At 38.8% G+C, this 23777-nt stretch overlaps 1 protein-coding gene across 3 annotated transcripts in view; it reads left to right on the plus strand.

Annotated features, from left to right (window-relative positions):
* The window catches only part of ACO1 (aconitase 1), a 35851-nt gene that overhangs the window by 2403 nt on the left and 9671 nt on the right, over positions 1-23777 (plus strand). For 2 of the 3 annotated variants that reach the window (XM_057373054.1, XM_057373056.1), the window contains exons 2-11: positions 9432-9553; positions 11319-11487; positions 13592-13729; positions 15059-15128; positions 15234-15417; positions 18070-18209; positions 19170-19341; positions 19791-19891; positions 20831-20947; positions 22192-22351. In XM_057373054.1, the coding sequence (XP_057229037.1) occupies positions 9457-9553; positions 11319-11487; positions 13592-13729; positions 15059-15128; positions 15234-15417; positions 18070-18209; positions 19170-19341; positions 19791-19891; positions 20831-20947; positions 22192-22351 (1348 nt within the window). In that variant the 5' untranslated portion in view covers positions 9432-9456. Of the gene's footprint in view, positions 1-5778; positions 5902-9431; positions 9554-11318; positions 11488-13591; positions 13730-15058; positions 15129-15233; positions 15418-18069; positions 18210-19169; positions 19342-19790; positions 19892-20830; positions 20948-22191; positions 22352-23777 lie in introns of all 3 variants that reach the window. The other variant, XM_057373055.1, reaches the window with a different exon arrangement.

The raw sequence follows: 23777 nt of genomic DNA on the forward strand, positions 1-23777 counted from the left end.
TGCTCGCTGAAATCGTAGGTTTGTGAAAGCTATATGAATAGTTGAATAGCTGCTGAGACTGTAGGCAACAGTTTTTTTGGTGTGAGAAAATTATCTTAATTTCCAGACCATATATTCAAGATTTGTCTTGAAATGGTGTGAAAAGTTAGGACTTTTCCTCTGAAGTGCCAGATTATTTCACAACAGTGRTAATCCTCTCATCAGCTCTTCATCCTGAAAGAAATCCTTGCATCTGCATATCTCTGGTTGCTCTGAAACGGTTCAGATTTCAAATTGCAGAAGAGGAGTTTTAGAGGTACAGAGAGAGCAGTTTATAGAGCTGTATAATGGTAATGGCATGAGTACAGAGCTGATTCACAATACGCTCATTTTGTTTGCCTTTCCCATGCACCTCTGCTGCATTTTTTCACYCTTTACAGGAGTCTTTTGAAACCAGCAGACCAATACTGAGATGTCTTTTAATCCTGCCTTCTGAAATTGAGCACAAATTTCAGACCAAATCTTTGTACACACTTGGAGCATTCTGTATCCCACACTTATTACAGCATTTCCATGTTGGTTTTAGGTTTTTTCTAACTAACGCTGAAAGCTAGTTCTTCATGAAAACTGGTCCAAACTGCATATTTGTTAATGAACAGTCCAAGAGCACTAACATAGGGTAAAAGAGCAGCAAGTTTGTACAGAGGTAGGAAGTAGGTTAAAGTTCAGAGCTGGTCTTTCAGGAGGTGGAAAAAAAATTTCAAGCCTTCATTTTTCAGTGCTTGGTAGTCTCCAAATAAGCTTTCCTTTATTCTCAGGCATAACGCTGCTCATTTTCCTGTAACAAAAAGGAAAATTAGTCTCTAGTTTTAACTGGGACACTCAGCGGTGAGTGTGATGACAAAGCATTCCCTTAACACTTGCACCTGCTTAATTATGATCTGGATTTTGTTAAGACTAGATCGCATTTCAGAGGCTGTGTAACAAATATGTTTGAGAGTACATGACAGCACACTACATATGTGTTCTTGTCTCGGTTACCAAAAGCTGGTGAGATTTGTTCCAGTGAAGTGTTTTGACCTGTCCTTCTAAGCTTTAAGTGCACAATAACTATGTTGAAGTGAGGGAGGAGGTAGCATTTGGCTTTCTGGAATGATGACTTGAGGTAGTTAAATATCTACATCTTAGAAGTAACCATGCCTCTAAAATTCTGGTTCAYTTGGAGCTGGAGTTACTTTAAGACCTAAATGTTTGATTTCACAAACTTAATCTCTGAATTAAACTTTGAGTWCCAATATATCCCATGCAGCACTGCTAATGAAGTGAAATGGTCAGAATACTTATTACTGCCTGTGAAACACACAGATTATAGGAATATGCAATAAGCAACCTGTTCAGTGTATTGGAAGTGTAGCAGATTATGGATCTGAATAAACAAGTGTTTTAGGATTGTAGTCAAAAGTTTCAGCCATCAGGGGAAAGCAGGAAAATCTGCAATCCAAAGTTTTGTGTGTTCCAGTAAAGTGTTCCTCTTGAACATTAAGATTGACATGGGTTCGCTGAAATTTTGCCTATAGATTGTTTAAAAAAACCCTCCTTTTTGTATCACTGCATTTTCTTCCAGTGTGGAATAATGGTGTAGTTTATACCATCAGGATAGTTGCTAAGTCATCAAATTRTTAGTGGACTTCTGTTTAAGAGTCTATATGTGCTGATAGACTTTTCTGTGTACTGAAGAAACACAAAGATTCTTTCTCCAGTCCCTTTAACCACTGAAATCTCCTCAGGGTCTTTTAGCAGCCGTGCAACAGTGTATATTTGTTACACAGTGGCCTTATCTGCCACAGGTAGAGTACGTGTTAAATAACAAGAACTTCTCTTTATCAAAACAAGAAACCTGTGTTCATTGCAACAGTAATTGCACTCATCTGTTCTTTGTACATTCAAAGTAATKATAGCATTTTATATTTATTTTTATAAAACAAGACTCTGCTTGTTCTAGTGCTGGTGTTGAATTCTGTCCAAATGCTGGGGGCATGTGTGAGCTTGAGGTTTTTTTTTTTGCTTTTTGGTTGGTTGGTTGGGTTTTTGCCATTTTTTTGGTGGGTGTGGGGGGTTTTCTGTTGTTGTGTTGTCATGTGTCTGGTCATCTGTATCTATCCATCCATTTTTACAGGGTGACAAAAACATTTTTCTTAGGCAATTTGGATATTTAAATAAAAAAAAAATCAAATATATTTGTAAGGATTTTCTTTCTAAACTGACTTGAATTATGGATGAATTTACTTACTGAGCTCTTAAACATCYGACTGATACTGCAGAGGCTACCTTTCTATATCAAAAATGCAGACTTTTTTCAACATGCTTAACATAGGTATTCTCCTTCCTTGTTTTTCAGGCAAGGTAGGTGTGCACAGAGCATGCTGCAATTTCAGTTTGGTGGAAGTCCTACATGGTGGACCTGCCTAGAGATCTGTGTTCATGACTTTGCTATCTATAGCTTAAGTGAACTGGAAGCAGTGATCAGCATTTCTAATGGAGGCCCACTGCTGACTAGAATGTGAAACCGTAAGAGCTATGTTAGTTTCAGAGGCTCCAGGGAATTGAGCAATGGCCCTTAATTAAAGAAGTGCTGCTCAGCTATGTGTAACTGCTAGTAATGTCTCAAAGTGCATGCTCAATACTGTGGTAAAGAATTCAGAATTCAGTAGCCTGCTGCTCTGCTCCAACTCCTTTTAGATTTTTTTTTAAGTTGCTTTTGCTATTTGGAGGTGCTTGTTGCAAATTTGGCAGCTAAGTACAGATGCATACAAAGGCAGTCACTTAGGCAGACAAAACCRAGGGAAATAAGTTGTGGGAGTTAGGAGTGGTAATTGCAGTGGAAAGTCGTAAGATCAGATTCAGCATGGATGGAAAATGTGTTTTTCAAGCAAGGCCATGAATGTTGCCTGTGTCCTGCCTTATCACCAGGCAAGGATTTTTATCATGGTGATTTTTATCAGATCATCTTTTCCCCATTTTCAGTTGGAAGTTTCATCGCAGAAACATCATATTTTGCCATGTTTCTTTACAGATTGCCTGCAAGTACCGGCAAGTCTGAGCCTTCTCCTTTTTTTTTGATGACTGATAAAATATCATCTTTGCTTTGCCTGAGTGTTATATTTTTTAGCATTTCTAGACTCTGGTAAAATGTTCAAATAAGCTGTTTCTTTGCTGAATTTGTCCTTCCCAGTGGTGATCAAGGATTTACCCACATTTAAGGAAAAAGAGCATTTACTACTTGAAATCTGTTTTAGTTAAGATACTAGGTGTTTAGTTTTATGAAGGGATGTCTAAAATTAAACTCTTATTAATAATGTAGGCACCCTTTCATAATTGAAAAGATAGCAACTAAGAAACCAAAGACAGAATAGAAAAAGTAATTGTGGAAACATGTTCCCTTTCTCTAAGAGATTAGATATATATCTGTACAAAAATGTTTAATAACCATGGCTGTTCTGTTCCTGCTTTATGGCCTGAAGCTTAGACAGGAGTTATCTCATCCAGACCCTTTTTCAGTCCGTTTTTCCTTTCTGTGGGTCAGACAAAATAGTCTGTGTCCTTGGTTTGTCCTCAGACACTTCTGTAATAAATGTGATTATTGCTAACCATCAGTCGTTTGTAAATGTTTGTGTATTACAGAAAGAGTATGGTTTACTTSAGCATGTATTTTAGCAGGAGAGTATTCTGTATACTACAGTTTTTTTCTGGATGATGAGAGATGGGTGAGATGCTCTTATATCCTTAAAAAACTAATAAATGTTGTTGATGGTATGGATTTGATTACAACCGATGAGTGTAAGTGCAGCTTTTTAAAAAATAATCTCTCTTTTTTTGGTGATGTGAAAGAAATTGCTGCTTTTAGTTTGACTAGCTGTATTTGGTTTCACCTTCAACTCTCTTTGAAGGGACTAGAATAGTGTGATATAAAGTGATGTCTAGAACMTCACTAGCTGATAAGACTTCTTCTCAAGTATAGTGAGAGGCTAAAAACATTTTTTYCCTTTCTGTGATCTTCATGAGATGATTTCTGCAAGTGCTAAATTGCAGGATAAATTATGCTGTTTTCTCAAGTCCATTAATTTCAGTAAAATTTATTTGTTGTCATTGTTCCAAGTTACACAACTGCTTTTAAAGGGATCTGAATTAGAGTCAAGGAGTCACTGTCAATAAAGAACATGCTTTAAAATGAAGTAAGTCCTTTCCCAATCAATGGTTTGTGATGTGACTAATACTCTGTTAAAGTTRACTACTCAGGAAAGTCACAACAGCTGAAGATTTGAAAGCACACATGCAATATAYGTTGGAAGGCTCCTGTGAATGTTCTTTATTTTAAAAAAGATTTAAAGTTACTCACTTAAATCCATTTTGTGGAGATCCACACATAATATGCTTTGAGTGTATCTTATTTAGTTGATAAACTAACATGAGAAGACAAAGAAAGAGGATGGACAGATACCTTTCTCCTTCTGTCCCCTTGAACCTTGTGCATGTTTCTTATGTCCTGATCATCAAATGATGAGGCCTTTAGGACACCACAGGGATCCAGTTGGCATCTTTGCAATGATCTTCTGGTGGTAGTAAACATCTGAGGTCTCACGGTAAAAGCTGTGTTTGCTGACACACTCAGTATATATGAAGTGAGAAATGTTGTTGTACTAAGATTTTGTTTGTTCACAAGCTTTTCTGGAGTAGCTCAATGTAACACTTGTGTTTCCAGAGAAATTTGAATCCTCCTGTGTCCAGTGTAGAGATACAAACAGCTATAGACAGCTGTTGTGGCCAAGGGTTCATTCTCTACTCTATAAGGCAAGACGTTGCGTTTGGAAAGAACAGCTTCCTTTTTTTTTATATTTGAAAAATGATAGCCTTATCTAAATAAATTTGCCCTTCCTGGTATTCATGGTTACAGTCTTTCTGCACTTCACCTTCTCTGGGGGAGAGACAATAAACAGTACACAGACTTTTTATGGTGAGCTAATGTATAGTCTGAGTGAATTGAGGTGTGTYGTAACAATAGATTGAGTGTGTTGGCTACTGCATTGATGTAACAAGGTGATGGARAGCAATATTGATAGTTACAGAGTTCAGATTTAAAGATGACCAGCATTAGTGTGGGCCAAAATTGTGGATGTTCTCAGAATTTTAATAGTAGGCACAGGAAGGGCTAAAATAAAGCTRTTATTTGTCTGGTACACTTCATACAAGTCATGCAGTGCTTTGAGAAGGTTCCWCTACCCTGAGATTAGCTTCATTGATCAGAGCATGGTGCTAATCATGCCAGGGTTATGGATTGGAGCACCGGATGGGCCATTAACTTGGACTTGGACTCAACGATCCTTGTGGATCCCTTTCAACTCCTAATATTCTGTGAGTGTGTGTCATTAATAAGATTTTTTTTTCCCTTCAGTTGACCAATTTGCATAGATTTTAGTCAGCTGAAACCACTGGAGTCCTAGGGCTGTGTCCAGAATTGCGCAAACACTAAAGAACGTGTGTCTGGATAACTGGAAAGGGGAAATAGATTGGGGTAGAATTGCCACTCTTTTCCAAGGCCAGGATGATCATTGTTTGTGTGGGTGGCTTTTATCATTAGGAACTTCTTAAATGAGTTTCTGTCTTCTTGAGARCCACTGTGTGAAAATACTATTCTGCATCTTCAGGTTTGAATAATCCCCAATATCTTATGTAACCTCCACACAAACAGTTTTAAGGTTGTTGGGCAGAAGATCAAGTGCTTGTTTTGGTATGTCTCAACAGGTATTCATGTGATCATGCAGTGGCCATGGTCAACGCGTGTGACCCTGCTTGCTGCACCAGTTCCAGGCAGACAGATGTCTGCTCACCCATGTTWGCATATTTACATTTCAGTGTCTGCAAAAGGTGAATAAATATTCCGTGCTGCAATCACAAGTTAATCTGTATCAATTTAATTAAAAAGTTAATCTGTATCTCTTGCAATGATTTCTTAAAAAATGTTGGTGTACTCTGTGTGCAGAGCCCCCAGACATCTTTTTGGCAAATCACTAGTTTGAGTTCTGTGCTTTGGCCACTCAGTTTATAATTTACTATGGAAGTAGTAGTTGGTATGACTGAGACTTCCCTGGCTCTGTGAAATTTGCTACAGCAGTGCTGCACTTTGTTGGTGTTATTTCTAGATATTTTRCCTCTTTTCAGGTATTTCTGTATGGCTTCCCGGTTTGTAACAGAGTTGTTCATATCAGGGTGACCAAGCACATTGAAAAGAACTTGTGATTAGGCCTTGGCCACAGTTTGGCTTATTTGTGTAACTCACTCATGAGAGGAGATTAGTACTGATGTGTCTCATACTATGAACTAAAAAAGCTCTGTACAGGGAAGAGAATGATGTCTGGTAAAGAAATACTAACATGTAGATACAGTGTCATAACATCTTGAATTTCTGCTGTGATTTGCCAAGACATGGACTTGGATGGAAAACATTAGAGCTGCAATTTRTACTTGGATGAGAGTATGCGAAAACTGAGTACAGTGGACTCATKATCATATCAAATTAATGATCTGCTTTATCTGTCAGGGGAGATCCTAATATTTTCTGTCTACACCTACTCTTAGACTTTCCCATGAGAAATGGATATGCATAAAATAAAGTTATCATCTTGAAATGCAAAAAAAGTAAATCTCAAAAGAAGGGTAGCTGACAAGAAGAGGAAGGAAGGAATTAATTTTAATCACTCTCAGTCTTAGACGCACAGAGTTTCCTTAGAGGAATAGCTACTAGTTTATGCTGTTTGAAGATGATGACACCTAAAGCTTTAGGGGCTTGTGTGCAGGATGAGTATCTGCAAAGCCGGGAAGAGGAATTTCAGAAAATAACTTGTGGATGGGAATGTGAGAGGTGATACATTTGAACTTGTGTGTGTTTGCAGCCTGTTTATTTGCCAATCTTCCAGCTTCCCTGGGCATTCAGCTTTTTATCTAGACGCATCCTTTGTTTGCYTTGAAAGAATTCTGGAAATTTTTCATTCTTTTATGTTATGCTACTGCTTAAAACTCTAGACCTCCTTTTGTTACCATTTCTACTATCTCTCCTTGGTTGTCTTCAAAATACAAGAATTTTGTATCTCAAAATACTTGAATACTTGAAAAATCCCCCATAAATGTATACCAAATAGTAGTATTTCCTGAACTTTCAATGAAGCTGGCAGGTGAGATAATTAATTATTTGGTCTTTCTTTGTCTGTTTTTAACAAATATTGGATTTGTGCATCCCTTTGCATCAGTCTCCAAGGCCTGTCATGCATATCTCATGCCTTGTTGGGAGTTCTCTTTTTATTAGAACTGGGGCAAGAGAAGATAATGTTACTTGAATGAAGACAGGAACAGTACTCTGGGAAAACATTGACAGATCTGGAAATCAGGCCTGTGATTATCTCTCTTCTAAAAAAATTTTAATCGTGACTGAGAATGTTGCTAGGCACTGCAMGACAATTGTTCTTACTGTTAAATTGTTAGTTTGATCCTTGGCATGTGTTGGCTTAAGCCAGTGTTTCCAGAAGAGACTTGGGTGGAGTTCAGGTCTTCAACATGTCCTAGGAAGTGTTCCTTTAGGTAGTTTGCATGCAGTTAACCTTTTCTGGACATTAAGAGATACTTCTATAGTGAATTTAGGCCCCTCTTTGCTAGTTGGCCTTGATATGGGGAGTACCTCAGGGTACTTTAACTTGTATAAGTGAACCCCGAAAACTCCTGGGTCCCAGAGGGATGCTTCCTCCAGTAAACCATTAAGCCTCAAAAGCCAGTAAATCAGTAAGCAACCACAAAAAAATAAAGTATCTCAAATTAAAATTATGTTTACAGTAAAGTCTACATAAATTATCTTTTTGCYGGTGACCCTAATGAATCTTTCTGAAATCAGGAGGGCTCCTTTTGTTTCCAATAGCATTTGTAATCTTAGTCTGTAATACTTTTTTGTCTCAGAGCAATAGTGTTTTCTGGTTTTGTTTAATTGCTTTTAATTTTGAATGCAAATGTCTGTTTAGTTTTGGATCAATGCCACTTCTGCTGGTTTTGGCTGTGTTACAGTTTATTTTCTCCTAATAGCTAATATGGAGCTAAGTTATTTTATTTGTGCTGGAAACAGGGTTGAWAACAGGGATATTTTCGTTGCTGCTGAGCAGGGCTTACAYGCAGCCAAGACATTTGCTGCTCCTCACCCACCCCATCAGTGAGGAGGCTGGGGGTGTGAAAGGAGCTGTGAGGGGACACTGCTGGGACAGCTGACCCCAGCTGACCCARGGGGTATCCCAGAGCATATGACTTCCTGCTTAGCATATGGAGCTGTGAGGAGAAGGAAGAGGGAGATGTTTATAGAGTCATGGTGTTTGTCTTCCCGAGTCACTGTGAGGTGTGATGGGGCCCTGCTGTCCTTGGGATGATTGAACACTTGCCTGCCCATGGAAGAGGTTGATAAATTCCTTGTTTTGCTTTGCTTGCGGGTCCAGTTTTTGCTTTACCTATCAAACTATCTCTGTCTCAACCCATGAGTTTTTGCAATTTTGCTGCTCTGATTCTCTTCCTGATCCAGAAATGAGTGAGGGAGTGGCTGTGGGGTGTTTAGTTGCTGTCWGGGGTTAAACCACAACACACTTAAGAAATGAGACTATGTCGTCTTGGTGGTTCATGAATCACAGAGGCACAAATGGGTGTCTAGAAACAGCATAAAGGAGAGAATACTGAAGACATTGAACTTTCTTCAGTTGAATTTCCTTCCTAAAATTGTCTCCAGAGAAGGGCAACAATGATGGTGAAGGGGATGGAGCTCAGGGTCTGTGAAGAATGGCTGAGGGAGCTGGGGTATAGCCTGGAGAAAAGGAGGCTCAGGGGAGACCTTGCTGTGCTCTCTACAGATCCCTGAATGGAGGGTGTAGCAAAGTGCGTTCCAGTCTCTTCTCCCAAGCAACTAGAGATAGGATGAGAGGACATGTCCTCAAGTTGCACCAGGGGAGATTTATATTTGATATTAGGAAAAAATTATTCCAGTCATTGTAGTAGGCTGTCCAGGGAAGTGATGGATTTATCTTCTAAAGGTGTGTGATGTGGTACTTGTGGACACGGTTTAGTGATGGATACGRAGGTTCTTTCTTAACAATTGTACTCCACAATCTTGAGGTTGTTTCCAGCTTTTAAAATTGTATGATTCTAAACCATATGGGGTATCCATATTTTTCACAATACTCTTGTCTTCCTTCAAACGCTTTATCTCYGAGTGTGTGTTACAAGTAGATTTCTAGTGGAAAGGGAATGACTGACTGTACCTTTTTCTCTGGTACAGGCCTTTGTGTGTGAGACAGATACATTGTAGAATGTGGGACATGTACTTTGCATGCAGGGCAGGTGTCATGAAAATATCTTTGATTTTTCTTTTGTTTTAGGAACACCTAAGGGTCTTCAACAACCATGAGCAACCCTTTTGTACAGATTCTGGAGCCACTGGACCCGAAACAGCCTCTGAAGAAATTCTTTAATCTGAGCAAATTGGAAGATGTGAGATATGGTACGTGAGACGACATATGGGAAACATTTTGTTAACACTGATGAAAAGAACCTGTGCAGACTTTGSCACATTGGATATTATTCGGTCTTTGGAGAGAACTGTGAATTCAAAAGCAGATCTTGAAAACATAATTTTAGTAAAATCTATTTGAAATTTAGAGCTACAGAAATCCTGTCTCTAGTTGCCTGGCAAGACCACAGTAGTATTTTCTCAATGCGCTGTACACACAGCAGTCTTCGTTTGAGGATGAGGAGTGGATGAGGAGAGCTAGGCAAAACTAGGCACAAGTTTTCTTATATACTGCTAAGCTGCCTTGAAAGGCTGGAAAGGATCTAACATTGATGTGTAGGACTGAACCAATCAGAAATCTTTTTCAGCTTTAAAARCAGTAGTGGCTAGAGAAGCCTTTCTGAGGAATTTTTTCTTTAGTTCCTCTGACATTTCCAAATCTTTCAGTGGTATTGGTAAAAATCTTCGTGTTTGTGCCATTGACTTAGAGTGTCTATAGCTTAAAGTTGTTTATGGTGGGTGTTTTTAGTGTTTGAAAACAGAAACAGGTGGTTAAGGAGAATTCACAGAGCAAGAGAAGGAGCATTTTCTCTGTATGCTGGCAACATATATCCATTACAGGCTCGGATTAGTGAGAAGTCAATTAATGTCAGACTTGGTGTGTGAAAAACTAAGATAAGTCTTAAGAAACAGACAAATACACATACAGTGTTACCAGTTGCTCCGTTCCAGTGTTCCAAAGTGGTGATAACCTCCAGATTCTTTAAGGAAAAAAGGATACAATTCTCACTGTCCAGCAGAAAAAGAGAATTGCTTAGCAGGGAAGGGCTGGAGAAGATTTTTAAAAAGCTCAAAACAGCAACARTAACAATAACCCCCCAAACTCCCAAACGAATACCCCGAAAACAAAATCCCCACCACTGACCAACTCAAATTATTCTGAATTACTGTGTCCTGAATAACAGATGGGTTTTTATTACAATAGCAGTAATGAGGTCTCACTGTGATTAAGTAACTTTTATATCTTGGGAGCCAGCCTTGTGTAGAAAGTTAAAACAAACTTCTCAGAAGATTTTGAAATGTAAATATTCTGAGAGGCAATCGAACAACTATTAGAGTGGACTGGAGGAGGAAGGACTGAGACATATTTGGATTTTTTCTTCACACCCTATTCTATTGCTTGTAATAGAGCTGTCAGGACTGTTCCAATAGGACTTTTATGTCATCTTCTACAAATTTTTCTAATTTGAAGTACAAGAAGATTAATAGATGCACAGTCTAACTTTCGTACACTTTCATTTTCCATCTCTTGAGAAGAAGAGACTGTGTAAACCACTAAAGCTGTGCTTCCCAAAATGTCAGGTAGAAAATGATGTTTTCCTAGAACATTTTTATGTCTGTGTTTAGTGACAAGAGCAAGAGCAAATTGCAGAAAAACGAGGTGAGTGCAGCGTGTTTTCAGAGTAGTCTTACTGTGGAGGATGGAAAAACTGGAAAAGTCTGTCAGCAAAGATGTCTACTRTCTCACAGGAGCTAAGATAATAAACCTGCTCAAAACATCGAGTGGAACAGATCAGTTAGTACTGACCTCCTGGCAAAGCTGAAGGCTGGAAAAGGGGCTTCGATAATTTGGGATAAAACTGTGGGARAATATGGGGACAGCACTTGAGGACCTGTCTGCCCCAAGAACTGTGCACTTGTTGATATATGCCCTAAGGTAAAACCTGAATTTGTTTCTTGCCTCTTACCCATGCAGCTCGCCTGCCATTTTCCATTCGAATCCTCCTGGAAGCAGCAATCCGTAACTGTGATGAGTTCCTAGTGAAGAAAGGAGATGTTGAGAATATTCTCAACTGGAAAGTGATGCAACACAAGAATGTTGAAGTGCCATTTAAACCTGCAAGAGTTATTCTGCAAGACTTCACGTGAGTCTGATGCCCTCCAAAGCAAGGAAGAGGGGCTTTTGGAGTGCAGCAATGCTCAGCTTRGGGGAGTGGGGTGAGCTGAGGGGAAGAATAGCAGTGAGATATTTGGAAAAGCCTTTTTCAATTTTCCTGGATGTCATGCTACAGTCAACACTTGAAGAGGGAAATACTCAGAATAAGAGCATTGAAAGAAACTCTTCTGGGATGGTGAAGTAAATATCTTTACTAAATTTCTAAACTGGAAGAAAATGGGATTGATAAATTGCTTCCAAATGAGGAAGTTCAGGGTTTAGAAGTTTTATTCTTTGAAGGGGAGATATTGTCTATTCTCTCTTTTTTTTTTTTTCCCTCTCTTTTGTTCCCTAGGAGCTCTTGCTTTGAATTTTCTATCTATTTCACTTCAGTTTCTATTTCTATCCATGCCATTATTTCCTCTGCTAAATCAATATTATTATAAATATATTTTCAGAGACTTTTCTGCTATTGAAAAAATGAATGTATTTTTTTTCCCAGAAATGCAAATTGAGATTCCTATCTAATGGACTCTGAAAACTGGGCCTTATTATTGCAGTGAGTCCTCAGGTGCTGGTAATAATCATGTAATAGTCCCTGTTCAATATGGAAAGTCAGTTTTCTGGTGGAACAATAGCACTGTTTTAGTAACTGTTTTAATGCAGCATTTGGCTTGCAAGTCCAGTCACTGGTTTTTGTATCTTTGTCCTCTGTCTTTGTAAAATRCTTTAGTTCATCTGTGGTAAGCCCAGTGCTGCTAGGCTGCCAGTTGATTTTGTTCCTCAACAATAAAGTGTCTTAGCTGTCATACCTTCTGTTTTGCATTTTCACRAAAGTTGTCCAAGTGCTGGAGACCCAGTACAGTTCAACTTCTAAAGACATTAGAAAAAATTGGCAAAACCTCCAATGAAAGAAGTKCTGATTTCCTAGCTATTCTTCACTGCCTAGCTGTTGTTTTGAAAAACTGGAGCAGAGAGGAAGCTGAACTTTCAAGCAAGTGTTCTTCCTTCTCTGGCTGCTCTTCTTTCTTGCCCTCTGCTCCTGCTGAGTTTTAAAAATTTGGCTATAAGTCTGCAGAGCAACTGCATTCCTAAAAAATGAGCTCTTGGATAGGCCTCTGAGGAACCTTTCGAAAAAGGCAGCTTTGGCAAATTTCCAAAAGCCATACAACAATTACGTTCATGTTGTCCTTGTTTAGAATTATCTAATTTCCTMGTTGGAACAGAACTACAGAATAATCCTAAGATAGTAGATGGATATTGTGTCCATTCCATATCAATTTTATAATACTCAGAAAGTGCCAAAATAACTCTTCTGCTACTTTCTTTCTAGCCTCCTCCCTGAAATTCCCCTAGGTAGGATAACATATAAACGTCCTATTTTTCTTGTAATAAGCATATCCTGGTATGTCAAACTACTTCAAACTGCTGAACATCATCAATTAATTGTGTCCAGGTTAGATAATGTGTATCCTTTTTCCTGTTTATTTGTTGTAAACATTCTGGATTTTCAAGGTAAAATTCAGTGTGAAGTACAAAGCCTTTATTTTATATCCTGTTAAAAGCCTTTGTTATTATATCCTGTTGCATGGCTTCTGTTATTTTTTAGAATTATATTAGCATTCTTATGGTCAGAGTTGAAAACATAAACTCTTACTGCTTTTGGCTGCTCTTACAGAAATGTAGATTTTTCAATGCATCACTCACTGATGCCAGACCCTTATGAGTRCATCAGAGAACTCTTTGTCTCAGCAGCCAGCAAAATTAGATAGAAAAGTATGTAAGCGGGTTTTCCAAGCTGCTTGAAGATATTATGGTAGAACATACCTCAATAGAAGCTGAGAATGTGTGTGCAGGGAAGCAGCAGCAACTTTGTTTAAAAAGATATTGAAATGTGTGTGATCTCTTAGATAAGACAAGTGCTGAAATGCTGGAAATTCTAGTTACTGCTCATTATTTGCTTGCATTAAAAGTGGAGGAGTGGAGTCTGCTTTGCACATGGCAGTAGGTGTCTGTTCTGCATCTCAGGATTGGTTTTTAGTTTTTCTTCTCTTCCAAATTGTATCACCATACCTATTTTGTTTCTRTTGTAGTGGGGTGCCTGCTGTGGTTGACTTTGCTGCAATGCGTGATGCTGTGAAGAAACTTGGTGGAGACCCTGAGAAAATCAACCCTATCTGTCCTGCTGATCTYGTGATAGATCACTCCATCCAGGTTGATTTTAACAGGCAGTAAGAATACAAAAATCACTCATTACTTCTTGATGGTAATAAGTAAACTGAATCCAGTTACTGATCATCCAGGTAGTTCTACTGGTGACGCTCAACATTTGTACTACAAGATCCCAGATATTTTTTAAATTAGACTGTTATATCAGTTGCAGTGAGTTAGGGGGACAGTTTTGTTCTATCTATGGTGCATCTCTCAGCAGCACAAACCTGGACTAAATGTTGATAGAAACAGACTCAGTCCAGCCTTGTAGTTATTGTACTTTTCTTTAATAATTCTGCATTATTATTAATTGCTCAGAAATAGCTTTTTTTCCCACATGCACTTTTTTGACCCCTTAGGGGATTTTGGAAAGGACAGATGAGAATATTTCCTTTCTTCCTCACTTCTCTAAGAACAGAGTTGATGTATCCTAGGCTCAGCTCTGAGGAACTGCTTTGTGCTTCAGTGCCTCCAAACAAGAAGAAGACAGAAGAGCACAARACACTGCTTAAAATGGCCCTTATGAGTCCAGGAAGGAGACATAAGGCTATTCAGTCCTCAGCATGCTACAAACATAAAAAGACTCACTAACATTCACTAGACGCACWGTGAAATACAAGACCTCTGAGCAGAGGTCCTTCTGTTCTCCAAGGGACATAAATATGAGCCTACGGAACTAATCTTTCAAACAGGTCCTGCAATTACATGTTTTATGGTGGTTTCCTTCCATCTTCTTGGAGTTTTTTGGTSTGCAATTACCAATCATTATTTTTTGTTACAGTCTTATTTTGTTTCTGTTAGGCTCATGAACATATGTAACAAAATAGAATTTTTTTCTTATGTAGAGAGTATTGACTAGATCTATGCTTCACCTCTTTCAGACTCCGCAGACCTAAGTTAGGCAGCTGATTGAAGTGAAAAATACTTTAACACTGCCTACTTTGAAACACAGAGACTTCAGCCAGCACTGTATCGTAGTGATAACCTTTTCAACTGAAGTTGCAGGACAGTTGTGTTCCAGTTTCCTTTACTGCCTTGCTGTTTGCTTCTGACTTAGATGTTGGAAAAGTCCCATTTTTCTAACAGGCAGTGTTGCTTTTCTCAGGCTGCAACTTTTAGGCCTGCCAAATGCAGATTAGTATTCTCATTTGAAGCAGAGTTCAGGTATTACTTCTTAAGATTTCTTAAGTCCTTTTCATTGGTTACTGAYAGCGATATTTAAAAAGTTTGATGGATCAGCATTCACATTAGTTAATAAATCTTTTCTTTCAACATTTCGCTATATCTGACTAGATATAAATTTCAGGTAGATACTTTTGGTTCTGACACCTGATTCTTCTCCCTTGCAGGTCAGACAGCTTGCAAAAAAACCAGGACCTAGAGTTTGAAAGGAACAAGGAAAGATTTGAATTCTTAAAGGTAGTGAGAAAAATAACCTTATTTGCATGGAGAAACTTGAAAGTGAATGAAAGTTGTTCCAATGCTCACGTTGAAAATTTTTTACTCTAATTCCTTTTGTTTCAGTGGGGCTCTCGAGCTTTTAAAAACTTGAGGATCATTCCACCAGGCTCTGGGATCATCCACCAAGTGAACCTGGAGTACTTGGCAAGAGTGGTGATGGATCAGGATGGCTACTATTATCCAGACAGTGTGGTGGGCACTGACTCGCACACCACCATGATTGATGGCTTGGGAGTGCTTGGCTGGGGTATGTACAGCAATGCATCATGAGAGGTCTCTTGTTCCAGTGAGCTGTGTTTTAGGCTCTGGTGAGTTGACCCTGGTTGGTAGGTTAGCCCCCACCCAATYGCTATCTCACTCCTGCTAGCAGGATGGGAAAGAGAAGTGGAAGTGAAAATGCAAGATTAGCTAATAGAGACAAAGACATTTTATGTGAAGAGGGGTGAGTGTGTAGAACAGAAATTGAAGAAGTGGTGCAAAGACGGTCACCAGCTCCCACCAGCACATCAAAGCTCAGTCAGTCCCTGGGCAATGGCTACTTTGGAAAGCCCACCGCCCAGATTTGGTGCTGAGCATGATGTGATTTGGCACGGAGTATCTCATGTTCAGCTCTGGTAAGCTGTCCTGGTTGTGTCCCCTCCAATGTTTTCCCCACCCCAGCTTACTTGCTGAGGGGCAGAATGAGAAACAAAATGCATTGAGACTGTGCAAGCCCTGCTTAGGAATAGCTAAAACACTGGTGTGTTATCAACGCTGGTTTGGTCACAAATCTAAAACACAGCATTATATGGGCTGCTATGAAGAGAAGTTATCTCTGTTCCAGCTAGACAGTTACATAGCCTAACCCTAAATGCAAGTAACCTGATAAGGTCTCTTAGAGTTATTTAAGACTTTGTAAATAAGCTCCCTGTTCCAATAACTGCCTCAGATGATTTCTGCTACATGTGTTGTTGGTTTTTGGGTTTTTATATATTCTTTCCTATTCTGCATTTAAATAATGAGAAAGTAGATAAGGAAAATATTAAATAAAGGAAGGGAATTGAAGCATTACTGACCATCCAATTGTTCTTGTGTCACTTGGCTACTTTAAAAGTCTTGGATTATCCAAAAAGTAGTACAAATACAAATCTATTAGGTGGAAGGTGCTGGAAATTAAATGTGGCTGGAGAGACATAATGAAAAACAGGACTGTGAAGTATGTTCTAATATCGTACTCTGCAGAATACTTGTTACAGGAATAAATATAAATAATTATTTTACCTTGAGTGGTGRACTGCAGTGCTTGAATTATCTCATAAATAAGTAATGATGGAGCGGAAGTATTTACAGTCATCCCACACAGCAGCAAAGACTTAGTTGAGCCTTTATTTTCCTTTGATARTGRTGATAGGAGCACTRTTGAAACAGCTGTTGTACAAATATRGAACACATTGTGTTTTTTGAAGTATATTWGCTAGTGGTTCATGAATGTGCTTTTGAAGTATGATAGCACTTTCTGTTTTTAATACCCCACCTATACTACCGCAGAAATATTGATCGATTGAGACTTTCTGTCAAGGGTAAAAGAGTTCCTGTCTTAGGATACAAAGGTAAACAAGTTCAATGTGTTTAAAGCATGACRTCTTCAGGACTAGACACATCTCTTMTTCTGTATTTGGTTGCAGCATATGCATGGAGCCATCATTTAGATGATGTTGTGGCACTAAAGAGTGGAAGAGTGTGATCCTTAGCCTCATTTTTTCTTCAGRATTTGAAAAGTATGGCTGGACACAGTCTGCACTGTATGTGCTCAGAATGCATACTTTTGGATCCAGCATTTCTTTCCAGAGGCTGGTGATGCTGAACTTGTTTCATGACTGTCAGTGGTAGAGAGTCAATTATCGACTTACCTGAATGTTTAGAAATTATTCAATACCCAGTGAAAGGATTGGATCTGTCACAGCATTATCTTTTGAATTAACATAAGTATATAATTTTGAATAAAAGAAATAGGAAATTATTTTTCAGAACCATTTTTAGATTAAGTGGGAAAAAGGATTGGAGAGGTGATTTGGCATTCATAAGTAACTATTRCAGGCAGTTTGTTCTAGCTCCATATTAATTAAGCTAAACAGAAACTGGGAGATTTCAAAGGAGAAGACAAATACATGAGGGACTTTCTACAGGCAAAAAGTTATAAAACTGCTGCTTAATGCCAAATTACTAGGTAATAARCATCATGGGTTTATTAGGTTGTGCATGACTATGACATCTGACTACTTTACCTTAATGAATTAGCAATACCAAGTAGCAGCTGGAATTCTGATAGTGAAGGTGTGCTTATGCAAAAGTTCTCACCTACACATTCCCAAACCCTGTTGAAACATAGTGGACATTTCTGTCTTAGCAAGTAGCTTTTCCATTAGCCTTCTTTAGTAACATATCTTTCTTAGAAAATAACTTCTGAGTTTTTGTTTGATGACCAACAATCATGGTCTGCATATATTTCACTCACAGCACATGATGTTCAGTRCCATGTCAGTGGTTCTTGGTTTGTTGTGTTGCATGTTTAAGATATTAAATAAAACTTTTACATCTGTTATTGTAAAAGCTAAGGATCCTTAGAGTTACTTAGATTTACTAATATCCTATAATAGAGTTACTTAGGTTTACTAATATCCTATCTAATGGCTTAGGAACGAGGATGAAAATATGAAACAAAATAAAATTAAAAAGCCCAAGCTTGCAGAAACTGTAGAAAAATGATGAGTGCCTCTTAGCAGAAGACTCAGGTTATCTACTTTGTCTCCCCTTTCGCACCTTAAATAGAGTACTCATCAAGCAATTGACTTCACCTGTTTATCTCTGACACATTAATATCTTTCTGAATAGTTGCATTTATTCCTCCTGTTCCATGCAGGTGTCGGTGGCATTGAAGCAGAAGCAGTGATGCTGGGCCAGCCGATCAGCATGGTGCTTCCTGAGGTGGTTGGCTATAAGCTGGTAGGAAACCCTCAGCCACTGGTAACATCCACTGACATTGTACTYACCATTACCAAGGTAAATTACCCAGGTTTGATGTTTTTCTATTATTGCTGAGAACTAAATACATTCTGTAGGACAGAGCCACTGTATGGAATGCTTAAGAACTTGGCGTGTGCTTCCATGTAGTCATTTTGGACTTTTTTAAAACTTTATCATCATCTGTGGATTGGAATCAGATAATCAAGGAGAATTTTCTAGGCAGATCTATTTCCCAGAAGCCAAACAAAATATATAYTGGGATATTTTGGAATCCAGTAATGTTTTGAAGCAACAGTGCTTTTTCCTCTGCCTCAAAAAAAMCCTGATGGCTTGTTTTTGAAGTTGCCATTTAAAATAAGGCAATGTAACACCTGAAAAACAGACAGTAAGTATTGCAGTCTGATTTCTTTGATGTGCAGTCTTTGAGTCATGTCATATGTTCATAATATGTGTACTTACTCTGCATTGTTAATGAATTAAGAGTATTACTGTGTCACCATTACTGTTGTTGGAAGTCAGAAATCTGATGCACAAATTGATCATGGGATGCTGTCTGCAGAGAGACCTTCAAATTGGGAAAGTCAACGTTTTTTTCATAATTTTTTTTCAGTATCTTGTGTGTTCAGTTTGGCTCATGTAGTCCTGCTGTTGGTTTTTTCCTATTTTCCCACCTTCCTGGGTTTGCTTGCTGAAGACTCCTCATGCAATTGTCCTGTTCTTAGAACATCATACGGAGAAAAATACAGTTATTGCAAGATAGAGTCTAATTTAAACAAGAGAGCAAGTTTTGGAAGGAATATGTCCCTATCTTGCACCTTATTATTGAAACTTTACATCTCTGTGTCCTCATCTTCATGACTGAGTTTACCAAAAGCTTCCTGGTTTCAAATGGCTGTASCAACCTTCACAAGAGATTTCTCTTACTCAAAAGCGGGATTTCATAATAGAAGTCATTTGACATGTAACAATGACACAGACACTGTATTTTTTTAACAGCACCTTCGCCAAGTTGGAGTTGTGGGTAAATTTGTGGAGTTTTTTGGTCCTGGTGTTGCCCAGCTGTCAATTGCTGACCGAGCCACCATTGCCAATATGTGTCCAGAATACGGAGCAACAGCTGCCTATTTCCCAGTGGATGAGATTAGCATTGGGTACCTGATACAAACTGGTGAGTGTAAGAAGACACCACAAGTTAAGGGGTAATTGAAAGTGGGGACTCCAGGTCTGTAAGGTGTTAGCAGTGGGATTGTGTCAAGTGAACCTTCTGAGCTTCAGTTTGTTTTTTTAATTGCTTATTGAGGCTGTTTTTTGCACTTAGGATCCATGTTTAGGAAGWGCTGAGTTTGACTTTTGGCAGCTAAATGCCCGCTTAGCTTGCCTGAATCTAGATAGTCCAAATGACAGAAATAGCAAGCAAAGCTTTTGTTCTGCAAAAGCCACTGAGTCTGCTCAATTTCTTTGTTTTTAGTGAATCTCTAGTTGTCCTGTGAGAGGATCTTACAGTGCTCCGGAAAGCATGAACAGCTAAATAGTTTGTGCACTTTTTTTGTTCTGTTAGATGGTGGTTCCTCTGTTTCACTTGCTTTTTGTTTTTGTTGTATCTCGCTTTCTTATTAGGCCGTGACAAAGAGAAGGTTGCGTGCACAAAAAGGTATCTTGAGGCTGTGGGAATGCTAAGRGATTTCAAGAACTCCTCTCAGGATCCAGACTTCACACAGGTTAGAAACTACGCTGTGTTCTGGCTGCTTGCTTTATGCCCTGTCCTATTTTATTGTGATAATTGTTTGTTTTTCACAGAAATTAAGGGATTCATTATCATTTGGTTTGCTCTGCATAGCTGTCTTATTTTAAGGCCCAGTGGAATAAGTCACCTGCTCTTCAGGTGTGGAAACTTGGGTGTAGGTGTGGATTGGCTCTCAATTCACCTCTAGCTGGTGCAGATTCTGCAGTTTGGTCCATGGAGCTTTGAAAAGTCCTATCCAGACTGAGGGATGCTCTGAAGAGTAGCTATGGAGATAGTGTGGATGTTGTCTGTGTAAGCCTTGTTTGCCGTTTTACATTTTTTCAGTTCAGCAAGTTATTTTACTGTGTGAATCAGGAYCCTTAGAAGCCGTGTTTGGTAACCACAGACCACACAAGTAGTTTTCTATGCAAGAAAATTAAAATCTTACTGTGTCTAGGAAACTCAAGAATATTCCTAGTTTTCTCTACAGTAAAATTTTACCTTAAAACTTGTTTGGGTTTGTATGATTATTTGAAAATCTTAGTAGATTTGGAAAGATGTAGCACACTATGAAAATGAAGTAGGAATATGCGTGAGTAATAGATAAATAGTCTGGTTTGGTTTCTRTCAGTACTAGTATTTCTTGACATAATTTTTTCCATGCTGCAAAGAGACAAATTAATTTATAATGCTTAGATGCTTTAGTCACATTGGGTTTTGCAGTAACTGTAGTACTTTTGATAGATACTTGTGACCTGGCAACATCTAAAAGTAGAACTGTTCCTTTTCTTCTGATCTTTCCCTTCTCAGTGTCTTCAATAATCTCTGCAAATAAAGATGTGCAAACCTAGCAGAGGTAAGCATAGCTGTGGCTTACCTGGCTTCAACCTATCAGGCAGTGCCCAACCACTCTCTGTTTATGTTACTTGAACAGGTTGTTGAGTTGGATCTCCATACTGTTGTGCCTTGCTGCAGTGGACCAAAAAGACCTCAGGACAAAGTTGCTGTGTCAGATATGAAAAAGGACTTTGAGGCTTCTCTGGGAGCCAAGGTATGAACTGGGAACATTTGGGAAAACAAACTAATGCATGCTTCTAGAAGCTGTCTGGTGTTCAGTAACTACATTCYGGGGGTTGTGTGTTTATTTGCCTGGTGAAAAATAAATGAGGATATTAGACTGCAGTTTCAAAGGTGACTGAAGCAATAGGTACTTTAAGTTGGASTATTGCTTGTCTTGCATGAAAGTGCTCATATGCTATTGGAGTAGTATTTCTGATCTGAGGCCTAACATGGTTTTGACATACACTGGAGATTTCTGAACTATCACGCTGAGTATTTTTTAATAGAGGGGACAAAATAACTACTGCACTGAGTTCCGAGCTAACTACCCAGCTCGTCAGTTCTCCAAGCAGCTTACGTTCTGACATACACACCATGTAGTTTTACACTTAAGTATTGAATCTATTCTGCAGAGCAGAAATGCATCTGTCTCTGTGACTCTTTGATGTTGCTGGTAAAGAAAGAAAACAATGACATCATCCAGTCAAAAGTAGTCATTGAAAGAAGAGCAAGATTTATATTTGAATGAATATTCATGGATACTTAAGTTTCTGAATCAGTTTGAATCCTTACTCARTATAGTAACCACCCTTGTTAAAGGCAATACAGAATTCTAGTGATGTAAATCAGGAAACCTAAACTACAATAATTCCCATTTTGTTACATTTTCCAAACTCCAGTAAGTGATCTTACGATTTCAGATATGTAAGTGTAATTTTTTATGGCATAATCAGCACCTTCTTCGTCTTTGTTTTTATTTCAGCTGTCCAGGAGCTGATTTGAGAGGCAACTTTTGCCTCTCAAATCAGCTCCTGGTATACGTTTAAGCTGTTTGATAATTGTGGCATAAAAATCTTACATATTATGGCTAAAATCTCAGAACTAGATTGTGTACTAAGACTATATGTGATCAGGAGTCTGGAACAYACAGGAGTAAGATGTATCTGGGCAATCTGAAGAAGGATAYATACATGYAGGAAGAAAGCACAAACATGTTTTGCAGCAAAGGCTGCCTCTTTTACCAGTAAACARAGAAGAGGATAAACTCCAGGAAAAAGATTTTTGYCCATTACTGTGGTTGACCAGAGATGCAAGCCTTCACCATCAGACCTAAAAGCACAAGCATGGATGTGACTAAAAGACGCTTCTCACTGGTGAAAAAACAGTCCATACTAATGTTCAGTCAAAATACTTACATTAAGCACTCCTTTTGATTCTTATTTTCTCCTCCCACAGCAAGGATTCAAGGGTTTCCAAATTGCCCCAGACCGACACAGCAGCATAGTCAAATTTAATTTTGAGGGCTGTGACTTYGAGCTTGCTCATGGTTCAGTAGTGATTGCTGCCATTACAAGCTGTACAAACACCAGTAATCCCTCCGTTATGTTGGGCGCAGGTAAGTTGATTTGCCTGATGTGCAAATACTGAGATTCTGTATTGTTCTGGATGAATATCTTAAAGACAGCAACACCACTGATGTAATTCTACATGCACAGGGCTGGTTTTGTCATTTGGCATGCCARAACTGAGGTTAGTTTCTAAGAGTAGCAGAAGGGTTTCTGGAARTGGTGTAGGTTGATGAAAATGCATTCTTCCTGCACTGTTTTCTCTACAGGGCAAGCTGGAACTTAATTAACCAACACTTTTTCAAATGCACAGAAGTTGTTATGTGGAGCTGAGAAGAAGCTGTAGAAAGTCAAGGCCAGAAGAGGCACAGTGAAGAATGATCTATTTGATTCTTAGCTAGAGATTGCCCTCTATGTTGTTTCAAACAAGGGTTTGAGGCCATGTTAGGGGTGAGTAGAGGAAGCAAGTTGTGTTCTCAGAGATTGCCAGCTTTTAGAGCCTTTTGATTTACACTTTAATTGCATCCAACTACAGAATAGTTAGTCTGACTTGACTGTGTTAAATTTCAGGTTATGAGATTGTTCATTTTTAACCTGGCTAGTGTGGGCAGTCTGGCTTCCTAATGTGTGCTTCTGGCAACAGCATAGGGATGAAGAGTGTGAGCTCAATGGGTTCAGTTTATAGTGGACAAGTTTGACCCACTTTCCCAGATGCTTGGCTASATGTTCACAAATTTCTTTCTCTCCTCTGCAAACACATACATGGGTAGTATCTGTCATTGTAGGATCATCACTGCTTTAGGGCTTACTARTCTGTCAGACTGTTCATAGAATGCAGTCTTTATTCCTACAAAGGTCAAAAGGTATGTGCCATGGGCAATACARTGGTCCTGGACCAGAGAGGATTACTTCCTGGTTGAAGTGATGTAGTTTGTCTTTGTTCCTGTGTAGTGCTGGGAAGCTTTTGGCTTGATAGGAGTCTGTCAGCAGTCACTTTGTGTTTGGCTTTTTGATGTGATATGTATCACCTGTTTTTAGACTAGTATCTCTCTTTGGGTACTTGACAGTACCAGCAGTTCACCTCTCTCCTAGGCRCAAAAGTCTTAAATCGTAGCAACAGGTTCAAAGTGCATCATAAACTAAGATGTGGGCAAAAGAGAAGTAGAGACCTGCTCATTTGCTTCCCACTTTGGGAGGAACAGAATTGAACAAGGTGTCCCAATCCACTTGTCCTTAACAGGACAGCCAAAGCAGCATACCTCTTTCCTCAGGTCCGTTCTGCATTATCACAGAAATACACCAATATTTCTTTCTTCCAAGGATCAAGAAGCAGGTTTTCTCCAGTCAGACTCTCTTTGCATTGTGTATTCCCTTAGTTCTAGATGGGTGTATTCCTCAGTTGTGCCACYTGTTTAGCATAGTTTCCTCAAGTGTTTGGCTAATGGCATACAGTTTTAACCCTTTCTGAGGCAGTAG

Source organism: Malurus melanocephalus, unplaced genomic scaffold (genome assembly GCF_030028575.1).
Source record: "Malurus melanocephalus ecotype Western Australia unplaced genomic scaffold, MMel_1.1 scaffold_184, whole genome shotgun sequence".
In the NCBI taxonomy this organism is placed as follows: domain Eukaryota; kingdom Metazoa; phylum Chordata; class Aves; order Passeriformes; family Maluridae; genus Malurus; species Malurus melanocephalus.